This window comes from Staurois parvus, unplaced genomic scaffold (assembly GCF_062004578.1).
Source record: "Staurois parvus isolate SC_StPar_1 unplaced genomic scaffold, SC_StPar_1.0 ptg000520l, whole genome shotgun sequence".
In the NCBI taxonomy this organism is placed as follows: Eukaryota; Metazoa; Chordata; class Amphibia; order Anura; family Ranidae; genus Staurois; species Staurois parvus.
In genome coordinates, this window is record NW_028318316.1 from 2,331,333 (window position 1) to 2,347,505 (window position 16,173).

The following is a 16,173-nucleotide window of genomic DNA, read 5'->3' on the forward strand; positions in this document are numbered from 1 at the left end:
ACATTGTGTTTGCCGTCATGCAGTTAGAGGTCAAATACCCGCCGCTTACCTTCTTAAATGCTCATTCCAAGACTGAAAAAAAAAATCATACTTAAATTCTCCCTTGCTATGCTGTAAAACAGTAATATTTAGTAGGTGGCAAGGGAGTTGTGCCGTAATTAAAGCAAACTTTTTTTTAACCCCTTCATGCCTAAGGGTAAAACAAATCTAAATGCCCAAGCACAATTTTGCAACGTTGACATGTGTTAGTAAAACCGTACATATCATCACAACTACTTTGTACATCCAGGTGAATTATACCTTGTTTTTTTCAGGACATATTGGGCTTTCATTTGGTGGTAAGTAGTAATGGATATCCCCTGATATTTTTTTTATCAAAGGAAAACTGGCCCAAAATAGTAAAAAAAAAAATTTTTTTTTTTTTATTTAGATGTGTGTTTCTTGTTACTACCATAACCTACCACCAAAGAACAACCTAAAATAAATTCTTCAGCTCTTGACGATCGCAGCGATACCATATATGTGTATGTTATTTGTTGTTTGTACCCACAGTACAGCCCAGAAACAATTGTGCGCATTTTGTTTTTGTCTTTTTTTTTTTTACCTAAAACACACTGACATTGACACCAATTTTTTTTTAATCCTGACTTTTGACCCTGCCCTTTTGACCTTGACCCAAACAATAACCCTGGCACTGAACTAGATCAAACCTTGATCTAGGTATTTTTCCTTTACTTTTTAATAATTTCTTTATTACAAACATTTTTTTTTCCTCTCTATGCCAGGAGTTCAAGAGATACAAGGTATCTCTCTTCTCCATTCATAGAGAGAAAAAAACAAGGGGGCAGGGCTGCACAGTGACTGATCACTGTGATAGCCAATCAGGAGGCTATCACAGTGATCATGTGACACGGAATCAGGAGTCCCGGGTCCCAATCGTTAGAATGGGACCCGGGGCTCTCAGTGATACCGCGGTCTTTGTGCTGGGAGCGCGCAGTGCGGCGCGCTCCCTGAACAAAGACAGGTACGCAAATAAGCGGCCCCACGGAAAAAAGCCCAGTTCCGTGAGGCCGCATATTTGTGTGACGTCGGCGTCAAGGGGTTGATTTTGAATAGTATAAGGGAGGGTTATAAACCCTGTCCCATTGGAAATATTTCCTTATATTTCCTGGTCTATAGCTAAAACAGAAAATGAGGAAAACCCACCAAAATGACAAATCCCTTTTGGTCGTCAGAGTCACCACAGCTAGTGTACCAACTGAAAGATTTCCCATATATTACCATTGTGGAGCCAAAATAAAATTTGGAATTTGCTCTTATTTTCAGTGATAATGATAAATGTGATAAAGAGAGGGTGAATCTCCCCAATGGGGGCACAGGCAGCAAAAATCAGGTATGGTACATGTCATTTTTTTATTGCAATGTAATTGGATCATTAGATGGTAACACTTGTTGTTTTAATCATTTTAGTGATTGTACTGTATTGTATGTATGATTTTTATTCTATTATTTTATTCTATTTTTTTTTATTACATGACTTAAGGTTTGCCTGATCATTGGTTGTAATGTTTTTAAGTATTGGCATTGCTTTGAAGTTTTGCCCTTTTGGGGGTGGGATTCCTCTTCCCGCTGTTTCTGCCCAATACTTTAAGGAATCTGGACATCTGCCTCCACTTGCTATTACCTGAGGACCTCTACACGTAGGAGCAGAGTTTAGGTGCCAACCATATCCTACACCTTCCACTGGAGATGCAAAGTATGACCGTATACAAATTTATGAGGGCTGACTGCACAGGCATAGCCAGAGATAAGTAAAACTTCTGCTAGAGTCTTTTTGCTAACAGTCTAAAAATGAGCCTTAAGTTACAAGTATCATTGGTTAACACAATTCCTAAATAATTGTAAAGTTTAGCTCTCTCCAAGAAAATCTTAATAAATGTAGGGCAGTGCAGTTTTCTGTGGGTTACCCATTTACATTGTTTTTGTTGATAAGCAAAAAAAAAAAACAAAAAAAAAACCATTCCATAACCTTAACTGTATTCTGACTATACATACAAAACATCAATAAAATATACTACCCCCTAGTCAAAACTACTGTGCAGGAATTTACTCCAGGAAAATTAGCATTAGTGCCTACAATGCTGCTCTCTCCTGAGCCCCAGCCCATATATACCTACTGGCCCATTGCTACAATAGTTTGCTTCAATGTGTGGGAGGTAATAAATGGCAGACAAGATTCAACATTACTAGAAGGGTCCAATATTTGGCCAACCAGAACCAGCATTCAAGCAGAATGGGGGCACTTAGGAATACTTTAAGAATGTTGAGGAACCTCCAAAAATATGCCAGTTATATTAGACAGCAGTTTTGTTTTTCTATTATTTCCGTGGTATTGTTGAAGGACAGAATTAGGAAAGGATTTGGACTAGTTATGGGGAGAGCAAAAAAGAAAAAAATTCAAATAAATATGACATGCTTTTTAATAAAGGTTTTCAATAGGTTTTTAACCAGAAGATGGCAATCTCATGTCCTCCAGAACCAGCTTAGCAGCCTGCTGTATACAGCTCTGTAGATCAATCTGCAATTTACACCCAGAAGCAAATTAATAATTCTTTATTAGAAAGCTCGGTCTCAAGTTTTATTCTGACATAGAATACAGCAAGGAAACCCACTTTTTATTTCTTTTAAATAAAATCTGTATATATATGCATACTGGCAAATAAAGGTTAATATGTATTTCTAACATTCGTTAAAGCCTCATTTTGAGCTGCTGTTAAATAAAACAATGCAGTGGGATCCCCCTGTACTTGCATGAATTTGCCTAGTGCAAATACTTACCTTATTCCTAACTTCCACTTTGTCACCTGAAGCATCTCCACTTCATTGTTCGGCCTGTCACAGCTTCCTAATGTCATTGCATACAGTGCAGGAACAGCAGTCCTGCACTGTATGAAAGGATGGCAAGAGCCCAATCACATTCCAGAGCATTGAGCAATACAGGAGAGCACCACCTGCTGGGCGAGCAGGGAAAAAACATGTAAACAATTCAACTCCCCCCAGCCACAAAAGTATTTAGGGAGTGTTCAATGAAAGTGTTCAGAATTTAAAATGTATTAATTTTGAATAGCATATTAAACATTTTCCTGCAATCGCTGAATGCCAGCAAGAGGGAGAGGAGGAGGAGAAGTTGCCTTTTAGCAGTTAGAAGGAAATTGGAGAGGAGAGGATCGGTTCCTGTATATGCTGCCCCTGCCACTGCTCCTGTCCAAGTGTAAATCAGAATTTCACCGGGCGGCTGCATTGGCCCCCTGGAGCACGTAGCAAGGTTGCGGCTCTAATGGCCCCCTGGAGCATGAAGCAGGGTCGCCACCGCGACCCCCCCCCCCCCCCCCACGCTACATGAGTGGTTGGGTGTATGGTAAAACAAGCCTCAACTATGGGGATTTACTGCCCACCAAACCGCAAATGAAAATGAGAGCTTACTGTCCTGAGCCCCCCATAAGGCTGCTGTCACACTGATGCGCTGAGGTTTACCATAAACTTCTATTATATCTTGCAGGTGTGGTGCACTTTCAGAAAGCACACCAAATCAGCAGGATAGAAAGCTGCTCTGGATAGATAGATAGATAGATAGATAGATAGATAGATAGATAGATAGATGCAGGTGCACTGTGCTGCACCTGCAAATCAGTGTGAAAGTAGCCTAAGAACCCTTTTTTAAAAGTGCCAATATGCCCAATGCAATGCAGAACTATGTGATCTTTAATACACTGACCTTTTTCTCTGTCAGCTAGTGCTGGCATCGCTAGGCTGATAGGTCTCAGGAGAAGTGCATGTGATATTACTTTGCCTAGGACAGGAACCTAGAGCAGAGGACGAATCGGCTTATGCAGCTCCTGTTTCCTCCATGGCCGCTTGTTTCCTCTGTTGCTGATGCTGGGTCCATGCATTCTGATGCTCTGGGATGGCAGGTCGGCAAACCACAATCTAAGCCTACCGATCCACCATCGCAGACCAGGAGATCGCGGGCCACATCACTCCGATTTAAACCATGCATTTTGGTGGACCCACAGCATAGGTCCATTTAACATCAGTCTGGAGTAGAGCTTTATGTTAAAGCTGAACTGAAGGTAAAATACTCATTTAACTACATCCTTCAATAGCCATAAAAAAGATAAGATACTAACGTTCAAATGTATCAACATTGGACTGCACATAGCCGGCACAAAGGGAAAAGCATCACCTCTGCATAATTAGGTGGGAAGATTTGACTGGCATTTTTAGGTGGGGCTTGTAAAAGCAAAAACAAATATCTTCATTTAAATTGTTGAAAAATATAGCAATTTTAATAATTTGTAATGGGAAATATTACATCTTTGATGGCAGTGCCAACTTACCTTCACCTAACAGTATGCCTGTTTGACTGAGTGAACAGCACTAGTGCCAAGCTCATATGCATGTTAAACATCGTGCCTATCAAATTAGGGGGCAGCTGTGGGCAAGTGCAGACCAGGGGAACCACTCAGCAGATCAAACTGCTATAGGCTGCCTACAGAACCTTCAAGGGGCATATGCAAAACAGTTCACCCTGCACAAGGAGACAAAGCAGCAATGTAAGGATTTATGTTTGTGTACATTCAGCAGCCGACCAAGAGCTCACTTAAGCAAGTGATTCTAGCAACCACAAAGCAGTCTGATCACTTCCACCTGTGCAATAATGGGTAATTGAGTAGTATATCTGTGTTTGTGTGCACTAAGATTACCAATCATATTTTTACTAAAACTATGGGTTTGATAAATAGCTGCACTAATACTTACTCACATAAAAATAGCAACGGCCACTATTTTATCCTTCAGGGCCAATGCTTTCAGAAAATATATGTCCTGGGGGTTTTAACCTAAAGCATAAAATGGGCATTTTAACTTAAGTGCAAAAGATTGCAAAAACTGGTGTGTCAGCAAAAGGGGTTAACACCCCGGTCACATCAGGTGCAACTTGGCATATGATTTGCATGCCATGCGCCTTGTTCGCAATTAGAGAGGTCAAATCGGTGCGGTTCTGACTTGGCTGGAGCCGCACCAATTTCTAAAGCAGTACATGTACTACTTTTGGTGCGATTTGCATACACATCTGTGTTAGATGTCTTACAAATTGCACCTGAAATTGGCATCTCACCCGACTTTGAAATCGTGAAACTTCTCTAAGTCACACGATTTCAAAGTCGGACTTGAGGTGACCAGGGAGTAACACAGGAAAAGCTGCACAGAGAGCAGGAGAGTGTATTAATGCATAGCTCTAGAAGAAATTCACAAAGGAGGCCAAAATTCAACAAAAATACACGTTTCTAGAAATCTAAAAATATTTCTTTAGGCTAGGATCAGCTTAAAGACATTAAAATAAACCAAACATTCTGAAAACTATTAGCGTATGACTGAAAATACCTCATTACCAATAATCTAATGAAACAGCATACACTTTAAAAGTAAGAAAAAAAATTGTATATACCAGTGAACGTACTTGCATCATCCCTCTCTATTCGGGTTCCGTCACTGGTTGATACGCAAGTAAAATGCAATGGTTCTACCTCCAGTAGGCCAGTCAAAGATGTAAAACTGCCCTCTGCAGCTGTGCAACTGTTAACTTTTCCATTACCTGTGAAGAAATGTCAACATACCAAGGTGAACTACAGTATTTGAAAAACAAATCTCTTGATCTGTAACCAACCTTATACTTTGTGTTGAGGTTAAGGTGTTTGTTAAATAAACCACAATCATAATTTATCTTTTCTTCACACAGCACTGTGAAATTTTATCACTGCCGAAAAAATATTTCAACCTGTTCAAGTGGCTGAATTTTTAAAGTGAATGGCAAGACCAAGGAGCAAAATATTACCACAATGCAGGGAAAAAAAACCATGGATGAAAGAGCAAAAAAGTATGCACACAGGCACCCAAGGGAGACAGAATCATTCTGACTGTCCTATATTTATGGTACTCGGTGCTCTCTTAAAACTGGTTTGTAAATAACAATGATATAGTCACAAACAATCTGAAAAAAAAATAAGCAAAAAAAAAAAAACAAAACAGTGTAAAAGACAAAGCACAGTGTGCCAGGGCAGGGCAGTCAGAAAGAAGTGAAAGTAGCACCACAGACCACAAACACTGTAGGTGACACAGTGTATTAGGCTAGGTTCACATATGTGCGTGTGGTGCCGCTGCGGATCCGCACGAAAATCCGTGCAGCCGCACCACCCCCACAGAGCAATGCAGACCCACGGGTGCCATTAGTTCTAATGGCATGCCGTCCCCACTGGAAAAAGCAACCATACTGGGAACCGAGTTCTTCCCTGCGTGTCACGGGAGTCCATTCAAATGAATGGACTCTCCTGCCCGTGCAAGACGCAGCCCGCACGGCCGCATATATGTGAACCAGGGCTCAATGCAACAGAGGATACAGACCACCAATGCTGTAGAGAGGTTTTTTTTTTTTTTTTTTATTTTAGTGAGACCACCTTTGAATTAACCTATGTATCTGGGCTGAACACAGATCTGTTTTTCTTCTATCAGTGGAAGTAGTAAAAACACCAAACGACATCAGTTCCATTCACATCTGTCTCAGCAGGAGATCAATGTTAAGGATGCTCCTTTTGGGAGGGGCCAAATCAGATGTGGACTAAAAGTAGATTAGTTAAGAGCACTGAAACAATATGTTATACTCCTGTATTTCACACAGTCACCATTTTCCTTTTCGGGCCTATCCAAAACAGATCTGAATAGAAACAAATGTACACAGGTTTACGTTCAATTCCAATCCGTGGTGATAGGGAAATTGCAAATTACATATTTCCTTATTTAAATATGTCTAATTATCTCACAATATTTAAGAATAGCTCCAAGCCGTAGTTAAGGGGCTATACAAGAACAAAGACTGGTTATCTCAGCTGACTCATGTCAAATGAATTTCAATACAAATTGACCAGGTTCTTAAAAGATAATTTTGCTTGCAAGGGGAGTTGGCCATGGGCTGGCCATTCCTTACACACAAATCTATTATACTAGTTATAACTTGAAACATTCAGTCTCTTCTTCAGAGCTTGCCATCATGCATACAGTCATTTGTAATCATCTGTCACGCCATGAAAGTGGGAGGGACAGCATCATTATTATGTATTCTTGTTATATTTTCTAATATTAACTATAGCTGTCAGTACTTTAATACATTTTAATAATTTACTTATAAGTATTTGTGTTATCTCTCTTTGTACAAATCGAATACAACCCCAAAAACTTAAATTATCGCATGAACGTGACAAAACAGATGGAAAACAGATTCATGTTTTGATTTAATATATTCATGTAAATCCTTCAATTTCAGTTTTAGCATAGGGAATCACCGTATATTTTTCACCTCTCACTTGATAGATGTTAAATGTAAGAAGGAATCATCATTTGGATAAAAGTCTAAAACACAGGGCTCATTAAACCAGATGGATTGATTGGAGTTGATCAAGACAGACTCAATGTAAGGACACAGGAGATACAATTACTGTCTATGTCCCTAGTCAAACTAGTGAGTTGGTGTACATTAAGCAAAAATGAAGGCACAAAAAAGGGTTACATTTGTATCAGTGTTGCAACTTACTGTTGCGCAGAGAGCTCAAAGTGTTCGTTCAATTTAAAAAAAATGTATATAAAAAAAAAGTACTGCAATGTAATAAAACACATGACAGGGAGCACGCACAATCTGCTGGTGTGGATGGGCCCCTTAGTGAATTCAGTGTGGCAGTTGCAAGTGGTAAAAGAATTGACACTTGCAAAAATGAATGTGCCATGCATCTTTCCTCAAGAATCCGTGAAGTAAAAAAAACGGTCCTATAAGTGATCATGAATTTCCCCCAAAAGACAAGAAAAGGAAACAAGAAACTATGTGCTGCAATGCACCCTAATGGATGGATGAACAATCTTGCAGTTATGCCTGATGATTGGTAAAATGGTAACTGCCTGGCTCTTTTCTCATTGTTTCCTCAAAGGCCAACAGGCTGATAAAAAAAAAAAAAAACTGATTCCCCCATCCTCACAATCAAGGTGGACAGAGGAGTCCACCCTTCTGTGTTGTATTTTGACAGCAGAAATCCTCCGCTTTCAGAATGCACCAAACGTTTCTGCAGTCGATTGGCTGTATGTGCTGATCGGTTGTATGTGGTGAACTTTTTCAACCGCCCTGTTCTAGAGTCGCCGTTCACTAGATCAACTCTTCTTGAATAGGAACAGTCATAGATGGATCAAAATTCGCCCAGTCCCTACTGACCCAGCTGAATTTCGATCCATCTTTTGGCCAGCTTTAGTTTGCTACACATGAACAAGTATACTAAAATGTGTCACATACTATACAGAGCCATTTTAAACCAAAATGAATGACTCACCCAGGAGAACATCTGAAAGGTCAATCTCATCTGACTGTATGCCAGAGCTGCTGTTGTACACATTTTTACAGGAAGAGCCGCTGACTTCCAAATCAAACAGCACAGGATCAAACGGAGAACTGTACAGCCCATATCTATGGCAAAACATGCATTGCAACAATGAGAAATTTAATGTAGTAATTTACAAATCACAGAATAGATCAGAAATATTTAAACTGCAAACCATCAACATCAAACATGAAAAGATCCAATGAGGCTGTAAATGCAAAACCATCAAGAAATAAAACTCGGGGATGTGCAATTCATATTGCCCGACGCTCGAGACATGTAGTTCCGGGCGCCGGGCAGGTAGTTTTTTCTTTTTGCCTTTAGCCTGTCAGGTGGAAGCATTCGAGTGGCAGCGCTGCCGCCTGATTACTTGCACACAGCCCACAGTGCCAGCCTTTCCCCCCAGCCCACTATATATGTCTTGGGCTCCACTTGCCCATCTTTGGGCCCAGGACTGGTTCAGTGGGTGCCGGCAGGATGTGGTATAGGGAAGGGGAAAGAGCAGACACATCTGCTCCCCTCCCCTTCTTGTCCGTCACATCACTTCCGGGTTGCTGTTTGACAGATTCCCAGTCATTGAGGCCGGGAAAGAATGTAATGTGGTGCGATGTGCACTGCATTACATTCAGGGGAGCACAGAGGAGATATCCAATGTCTTTCAGACCCTGGATGTCTCAAAAAAAAAAAAAAAAAAGAGAACCTGTCACCCAAAAAAAAACCACATGGGGGCACTTTTTTTTAAAATGAAAGTTACACCCAAGCATATAACCCCCCACTCCCCCAAATCTGTCAAGGTCCCTACCCCCACATATGTACGCACGCACAAACGTAAAAGTACGCGCTGGGGAACCTACACATGAAACCGTCAATTGTGATACACATGTTACATATCGCCATGAATTACATATCTCAGAATGAGAGTAATAATTCTAGCACCAGACCTCCTCCAGTACGCTAAACTGATGACCTATAAGGGGCTTTAAAAGCACCGCCTATAGAAAATATAGAGTACTAAAGTTTGTTGTTTCACAAGTGCACGCAAAATTAAGGTTTAACATTTTGGATATCTATTTACTCGATGCAACCTCTCTAGGATCTCTGATATCAAAAAATATATAATGTTGGGGGTTTTGTTTCCTCTTCAGGCCTTAAATGATTTTTTAAATGTGTGCAAAAAACGCAAAAACAGCTCTGGCAGCAACATGGATAAAGGATAAGCCTGACACTTCCCTTTCCTGACGAGCACCCAATCAGTGCAAGGTATCTCTCCTCCCTGCTAGTCCCTGGATGCAGTGCTGCAGAGAGGCAGGGAGGGGAGGAGGAGATAAACAGCGCAATGTTAAAAATATTAAACGTTTAAGTCGCCATAAAGCCCCTTTTGTTTTTAAAAGCCCCAGACATTACTTAAATCAGATGAAAATACGGTTTTGGTTAAAACAATTTTATCAGGACAAACAGTTTTTTCAAAAATGTCCAAACCCCAGAAACTCCTGCACAAGTCAAAAATTCTGTGTAAGTCTAAGTATACAGTCAAGCAAATGCAGGGAGCAGAACGGAGGATGAAAACTGCAGCCTGAATGTAAAGCAGTATTTTGAATGTCACAAACCATAAGCAGTTCAGACACTGGATTCGTTACCTAGTCTGCAGCAAAGCTTCCATGGGTGTTAGTCGATCCTGCAACTGTCTTGACACAGCTGTGAGAAGGGATGCACAGGCTGTGCTACAGCCAGCGAGATCTTCATCTTTAACATAATTTAGCAGAACAAAATACCAATAAACAGCACCTACAGAAAGAAATAAAGTAAAAACAGCTAGAAACTAATGATATATGGCATTACATAACATAACACAAGACTGTACATACCTCCAGTGGCAGCAGAAGGCAGATATGTCATGTTCTCCAGCAAAGCCTTCAAAAGGACATAGCCAAATCCCTGTTGATTTGGATCACATTTGCCATTGCTATTTGGAAAAAGAATGTCAAAACCTTCAAAAAATAGCCTCAAATTAAGCTTGTTTCATATGATCACCATTTTATATACAAGAGAGAGTAACAGACTCTGAAAAAAAATTACACCAATTTTTGTAGCCATGTTTTTTTTTTAAATCCTTAGAGACCATCAGCGCTAGAGACAAATATTTGCATACAAAAGCAATATACGGTAGGTCTGCCACTGCTGATCTCCATTCTGTTATCCAGTTATGCTGACCCTCAAGTTTAAAATTCTTTGTAAATACCTAACAATACACAGGTCCACAGATGAGGAAAAGTTAGTCTTCATCTGCCTACATGTCCCAGTTGAGAGGCAAAGTGTTAACCCAAGAGTGTCAGCATGACAGGCAGGCAACTCAAAGTTTCAAAATCATAGGTCCAAAATCACAGTCTCCATTTATTTCATGAGAGGTGTAATAATGTGAAGCCTTGATTTAAAACAAGGGCAGCAAGACACTGCAGATATAGAAGGAGGAATGCAGCCATATTACCCTGTCAAACAGCTACATATATTCTAAACAAAAATGTACTTGCCTAATACAGAGAGCCAAGAACCTTGCACATTTGTGAGCAATACTTCTTCCAGCCTCAAAAAAGCATGTGCGGACAATATCAGACAGACATTTCCGTGTTTTAGACAGCAGGCTCTCTTTTCCTTCCCTTAAACTTAAAAGAAATAAAAGTTACAACAGAATATATCTAAATTGTGTGCTCTTAAATGCTATGACATTTAGAAACATTCATGTTCAAATCAATGCTTTAAATCATAATACACAGTCCTTTAAAGCACATGGAGAGCATACACTGGAAGAATTAACACTAATTAGAGGGGAAGGCAGAAGTTTGTGGACTAGGGCTTATATTGATCCAGTAACTTAGCAGTAGTGTATCTTTCAAGTCACATTAGGGCTTCCTTTCACCTACCTGCTCCAGCATGCTGTTTTTTAATGCAAATTATTGTACACTGCAATAGAGGAAGCTCATTTATTTTAAGACCCCTTCATATTTGTGCACTTTAATTAAATAATTTGCATTGTGTAACTTATATGCATTATATAAACAGCACAAAAAACACTATGGGGTTGATTTGCTAAAAGTAAAGTGCGTGTGTGGAGGGGATGCAAAAAAGTGTGAATAGGGGTCAATTTATGCTCATAAAATATCTCTATTAAATGCCAAATTTTTTCAGCACATACATTTTGCTTTAGAATGTGTGCAGCACTGCAAAGTTAACCTAGACAAACACTGGCTTTGTCAAAGCATGAATTGCCTAGGTCAGTGTTTCTGAACCTTTTTTCAGCCAAGGTCCCCTTGAAAATAATTTTCAGTCTCGAGGAACCCCAGTTAAGGCCTGGATCACATCACTGCTTGTTGGGGAATGCTCGCAAAATCACGTGCGTACCTGACATGCACACAAATAGCAGATGCACAGGGTGTAATTCTTATTGGTACCCCCTTTAGCAAATGCAGTGCATTTTCGGTGAGGCACGATTAAAAAAAAAAAAAAAAAAAAAAAAAAAAAAAGTCAGAGACTACGGTCAGTTCACGCCAGAATGTGGGGTGGAAAAGGTGCGCTCCGTGTGCATTTCCTGCACTGCAAGTGATTGTGCTGCCCTTGCGATCTGCAAGTGGGTGATAATGCATTGGTAATGGTACCCCAAATACAGATCTCATATGTAGTGTGTTTGCAGGCACCGAATTGCATGGGGAATACATTACTTCTGCGTTCCAGTGTGATTTGCTGTCCATTCAAATGAAAAGGCTTCAAAATTACATTGCATGTTCCCCTCTCTGCTCACCTCTAGACTGCAAACACCAATCTGCTCACCTCTGTACCCCAAACACCCCTCTCTACTCACCTCTGTAGCCCAAACCCCCTCATGTCTGTACCCCAAACCCCCCTCTGCTCACATCTGTACCCCAAAACCCCCTGTTGGCATACCTATGCAATCACCCTTTCTGCCAAGCTCTGCAAGCAAAATCCTCACCCTCCCTTCTGATCCCCTCTGCGCCCTGCTTTCCTCTCACCAGAACCTCAGGGCAGGACCGCTCTTCCACTGCAATCCACATGGCTGTGGGTGGTGCTGGCCGGGTACTGTCTGGTAGGGAGAGGCGCAGAGCTCAGGACTCAGAAAGCCACCTTCCCCTGCCACTGCTCTTCACTGCACTATGCTGACCAAGCTCCTGCTGTGCTGATGTTCGGTGGAGTCAGAGTTCAGTCGAATCGGACAGCTTTTTTCAACCAGGATGCCGTGGCACCTCAGAGGACTTCAGGTGGAACCTTGGTTGAGAAAGGCTAGCCTAAGTAAAGGCATGTCTATGTATCCCACTTTGCAATGACCAGGCTTGCTGACGGACTAAACAACCACTGACACAAAAGTTTAAAGGTATGGAAAAAATGTCTTTGGGAAGTGCTGCAAAATAATGTACAATCAACAACAAAATGTATGTTGACAGCTTGAAAATGAAACAAAAAATCAATAACCTTCTAAATTTTTTTTTTTTTTTAATTCTTAATCCAGCTAAAAAAATAAAAACTCCTGACAGCTACCTGCACAAGACAATCTGTATCTTTTTTCTAGATTATCGGAGTAGATATTTTTATGAAACATTGCTAAACTTGTTGGATATTCAGATCTTCTATTTGAATGTACTAAAAATATGAATTATTTACCTGCCCGGACCATTTGAATGTACACCAGCTAACCAGCAAAGGATATCCAAAACTAAGCTCTGTGCATGTTCAATAGCCAGTCCATCTTCTGTCTTTTTACAAAGTGTGTTCAAAAGCTTTTCATGAAAATCTGAGAACTGCAGCATGGCACATCGTTGCACTCTAAATATATACAATTAAAAAAAATGTTTTTAAAAATTATGAGCCAGCCAAAACCAAAAAGAAAGAAAATTAATGAACAAGGTTCACAGGCATTAATACATACAACACAGGAAGTTATTTCAAATAAACATCTTATGAAAAATAGGAGCAAGGACCAGCAATGTATGCTGTAAGTACTGTGTCACAGTACTGGCGGGGAACACCTAGGTAATCTATAACTTGTGAAAGGATGAGGAACCACTTGGTTGATGACTGAAAGTCATTAGGAATATCCTTATAATCATTATAAGCCCATGTTTTCTGTAGATGGTACTGCTGACAATATAAGTTTATGTTCCATAAACAGAGCAGATAGACTGACGCAATTCAGTAAACAATCATAACTAAAATTATTTACACAAAAAATAACCATTGCAAACCAGCAGATTGCAGGAGAAAGACTGCTGTCAAAGAAAGTAGGGGCTTGCTATGCCACTTCTGCTCCACATAACCACCTGAATTATCGGTTTTGGAGGGCTCAATCACATCAGGTGGGTGAGAATGTTATCAGCAGTAAACTCACCTCACTGTACAATCTATTACCTGCAGAGAAACAAGTAAACATGACCCAATATACAATATTTAAATTTGGATGAGTTTGCAAGATTCAGTAGTTGGGTCTGTAGCAAAACAACCATTTTTATTTGATAAAGGCCAACTGCAAAGCTGGCCACAAACGCTACAATTTGTTCAATCAAATAAGCTGCACTCAGACTAGCCACACACAGCATGATAACAGCAAGTGATATTTCTGGCTTCCAGTTCTGATCCCCTATGATGGGCCTTGACTTCCTACTAAGTAAAACAGTGAATGGTAAGCAGCATAAAAAAAAATGAACATGCAACAAAAATTGTTATCCAGAAAAGGATAGTCCTGCCCACAACCAGCAAGCCTCATTTTTTTCCTTGTGTCCTCAGGAGAGCAGAAGTCTCTCCAATCAGCCAACAAGTGCAGGTTTTCCCAGTTCATTTAGCATACTGGTGTTCTCCCTGTGACAGCCCTGAATTTCTGGAAGTTTTTCCAATCATTAGCAGCTAATAGTACAATCAGGCCAGATAATAAAAGTCCTAGAAGTCTTAAAAGAAAGCCAAAAAGTGCAGTTTTGCAGTTTCCTATTTATTCCCTCTGTGACCGTTTTGCAAAATTGGCAGTTACTACTCATCTGTGCTCCAGCTCACACAGAATTCAGCTATTCAGCTGATGGGCTTTCAGATGTCTGGGGACATCTGAAAGCCCATAAATACAGTAGTGCAGGGCAATAAGCCTAAATTCAAATTGCTGGAGAACAGGAGGGCTCACTTAGGATTGATTCGAGGGCTCTAGACATGTTCTTTGACCACACACCCAAGGTTCGGCAGATGGACACGGCAGTAAGGGCAGGATATAGTAGGAAGAATAAGACCTTGGAAAGGGCTTACACTTTCCAAAGCCTTATTCTTCCTATGTCCTGCCCTTACTGCTATGTCCATCTGCCGGACCTTGGGTGTGTGATCAAAGAACATGTCTAGAGTTCTCGGAGTCTCTGAGGCCAAGAGAGTGCAGTTTTTTGAGGAGGAGGGGGTGGTCAACCGTGTCAAAAGCTGCAGAGAGGTCAAGTAGTGACATGGAAGCAAGTGGAGAAAACAGGGTTAGCGGGGTCTATGTCAGTGATTTCCAGCTTCTAGGTTCTACAGCCAGGTATGGAATATGCATATTTATGTTGATCAAAGCTGCACTAATGTAACCAAGTAAGGACCTGGAATTCATCTGTTCGTTATCTATCATGGAAGTGATTTTAGCAATGAAATCTGATGTGGTAGCAATGAAAGCCTTCCTAAACAACATTGAGGAAGGGTTATGCTCTTGGAAACCCAATGCAGCATGTGGGAAACAGAAGGGGACAACTGTGCAGGTTGGAGCTGTTAAGTGAATTGTGAGCCAGAAGGGCCCGCAGGACTACTACATCTGCGCCTATGATTCAACATATTGCAAAAGTATGCAAATACGCAGACTTGCACAATGGAGTACTTGGAAACCACCTACAGAAGCAAAGGAGGTTATATGGCCATCTGTAACTTTGTTGCTGTATTTCAGTAGCAGGGAGATCATGGCTGATCTCTTGCAGGACGAACACAGTGGTGCAGGCTTCATGTAAAAGTTCAGAAAGGCCATGAAGGTGCACACACAAGCAACATAGGAGGCAGCACATGTGCAGTGACAAAAACACAATAAGGAGCAGTGTAGGGTCAGTAAGGCAGCCAGGAGATACAATCCAAACATGGCACAGGTAGCAATTTCCACTAAGGGTCTGTGACACATGGACCCAGGAAACAAGCCCCCATTCAGACAGTCTTCAAACCCTCTGGTGGGCACACTCACTAGGGAGATTGCAAGGATGAGGTTCCATCACCAGGTGTTCACTCTGCAGCTACTCGCACAGTACACCAGGTGTTTGGAGAGGGCCCCAATCAGAGCCCAGTGCCCCAAGGTCACATAACCAGCCGACCCTACCTCATTCATATTGACAGGAACTGCATAAATTAACCATCCCGGCTTTGCAGTTAAGCAAAGAAGCTTGACTGAAGGTAGAAAAAACATAATAAAAAACTAAATGTATTGGAAAGAGTTTGCTTCTCTCAGCAGAGAGAAGACTTCCATTTTCCTAAGACACAAAGCATAAAACTGCAGTATTATGGGAGTGGTTAAATCTGGCCAACTAATAAGCTCTGTTTCCTAGTATCCGATCACCTACAGGCAGCAGTATAATCTACTTGTCTCAGAGTTAATGCTGATCCTATGTCCTTTTGTGAACTATAAAAAAAAAAAAAAAAAAGCAATATTTGCCTGCTACCC

General features: G+C 40.8%; 1 protein-coding gene across 6 annotated transcripts in view; it reads right to left on the bottom strand.

Moving 5' to 3' along the window:
- Window positions 1-16,173, bottom strand: part of BIRC6 (baculoviral IAP repeat containing 6) — a 407,575-nt gene that overhangs the window by 281,923 nt on the left and 109,479 nt on the right. For 5 of the 6 annotated variants that reach the window (XM_089690188.1, XM_089690192.1, XM_089690191.1 and 2 more), the window contains exons 18-23: window positions 13,140-13,301; window positions 11,000-11,131; window positions 10,337-10,434; window positions 10,109-10,256; window positions 8,424-8,557; window positions 5,507-5,653 (exon numbers count right to left, since the gene is read on the bottom strand). In XM_089690188.1, the coding sequence (XP_089546314.1) occupies window positions 5,507-5,653; window positions 8,424-8,557; window positions 10,109-10,256; window positions 10,337-10,434; window positions 11,000-11,131; window positions 13,140-13,301 (821 nt within the window). The remainder of the gene's footprint in view (window positions 1-5,506; window positions 5,654-8,423; window positions 8,558-10,108; window positions 10,257-10,336; window positions 10,435-10,999; window positions 11,132-13,139; window positions 13,302-16,173) is intronic. The other variant, XM_089690190.1, reaches the window with a different exon arrangement.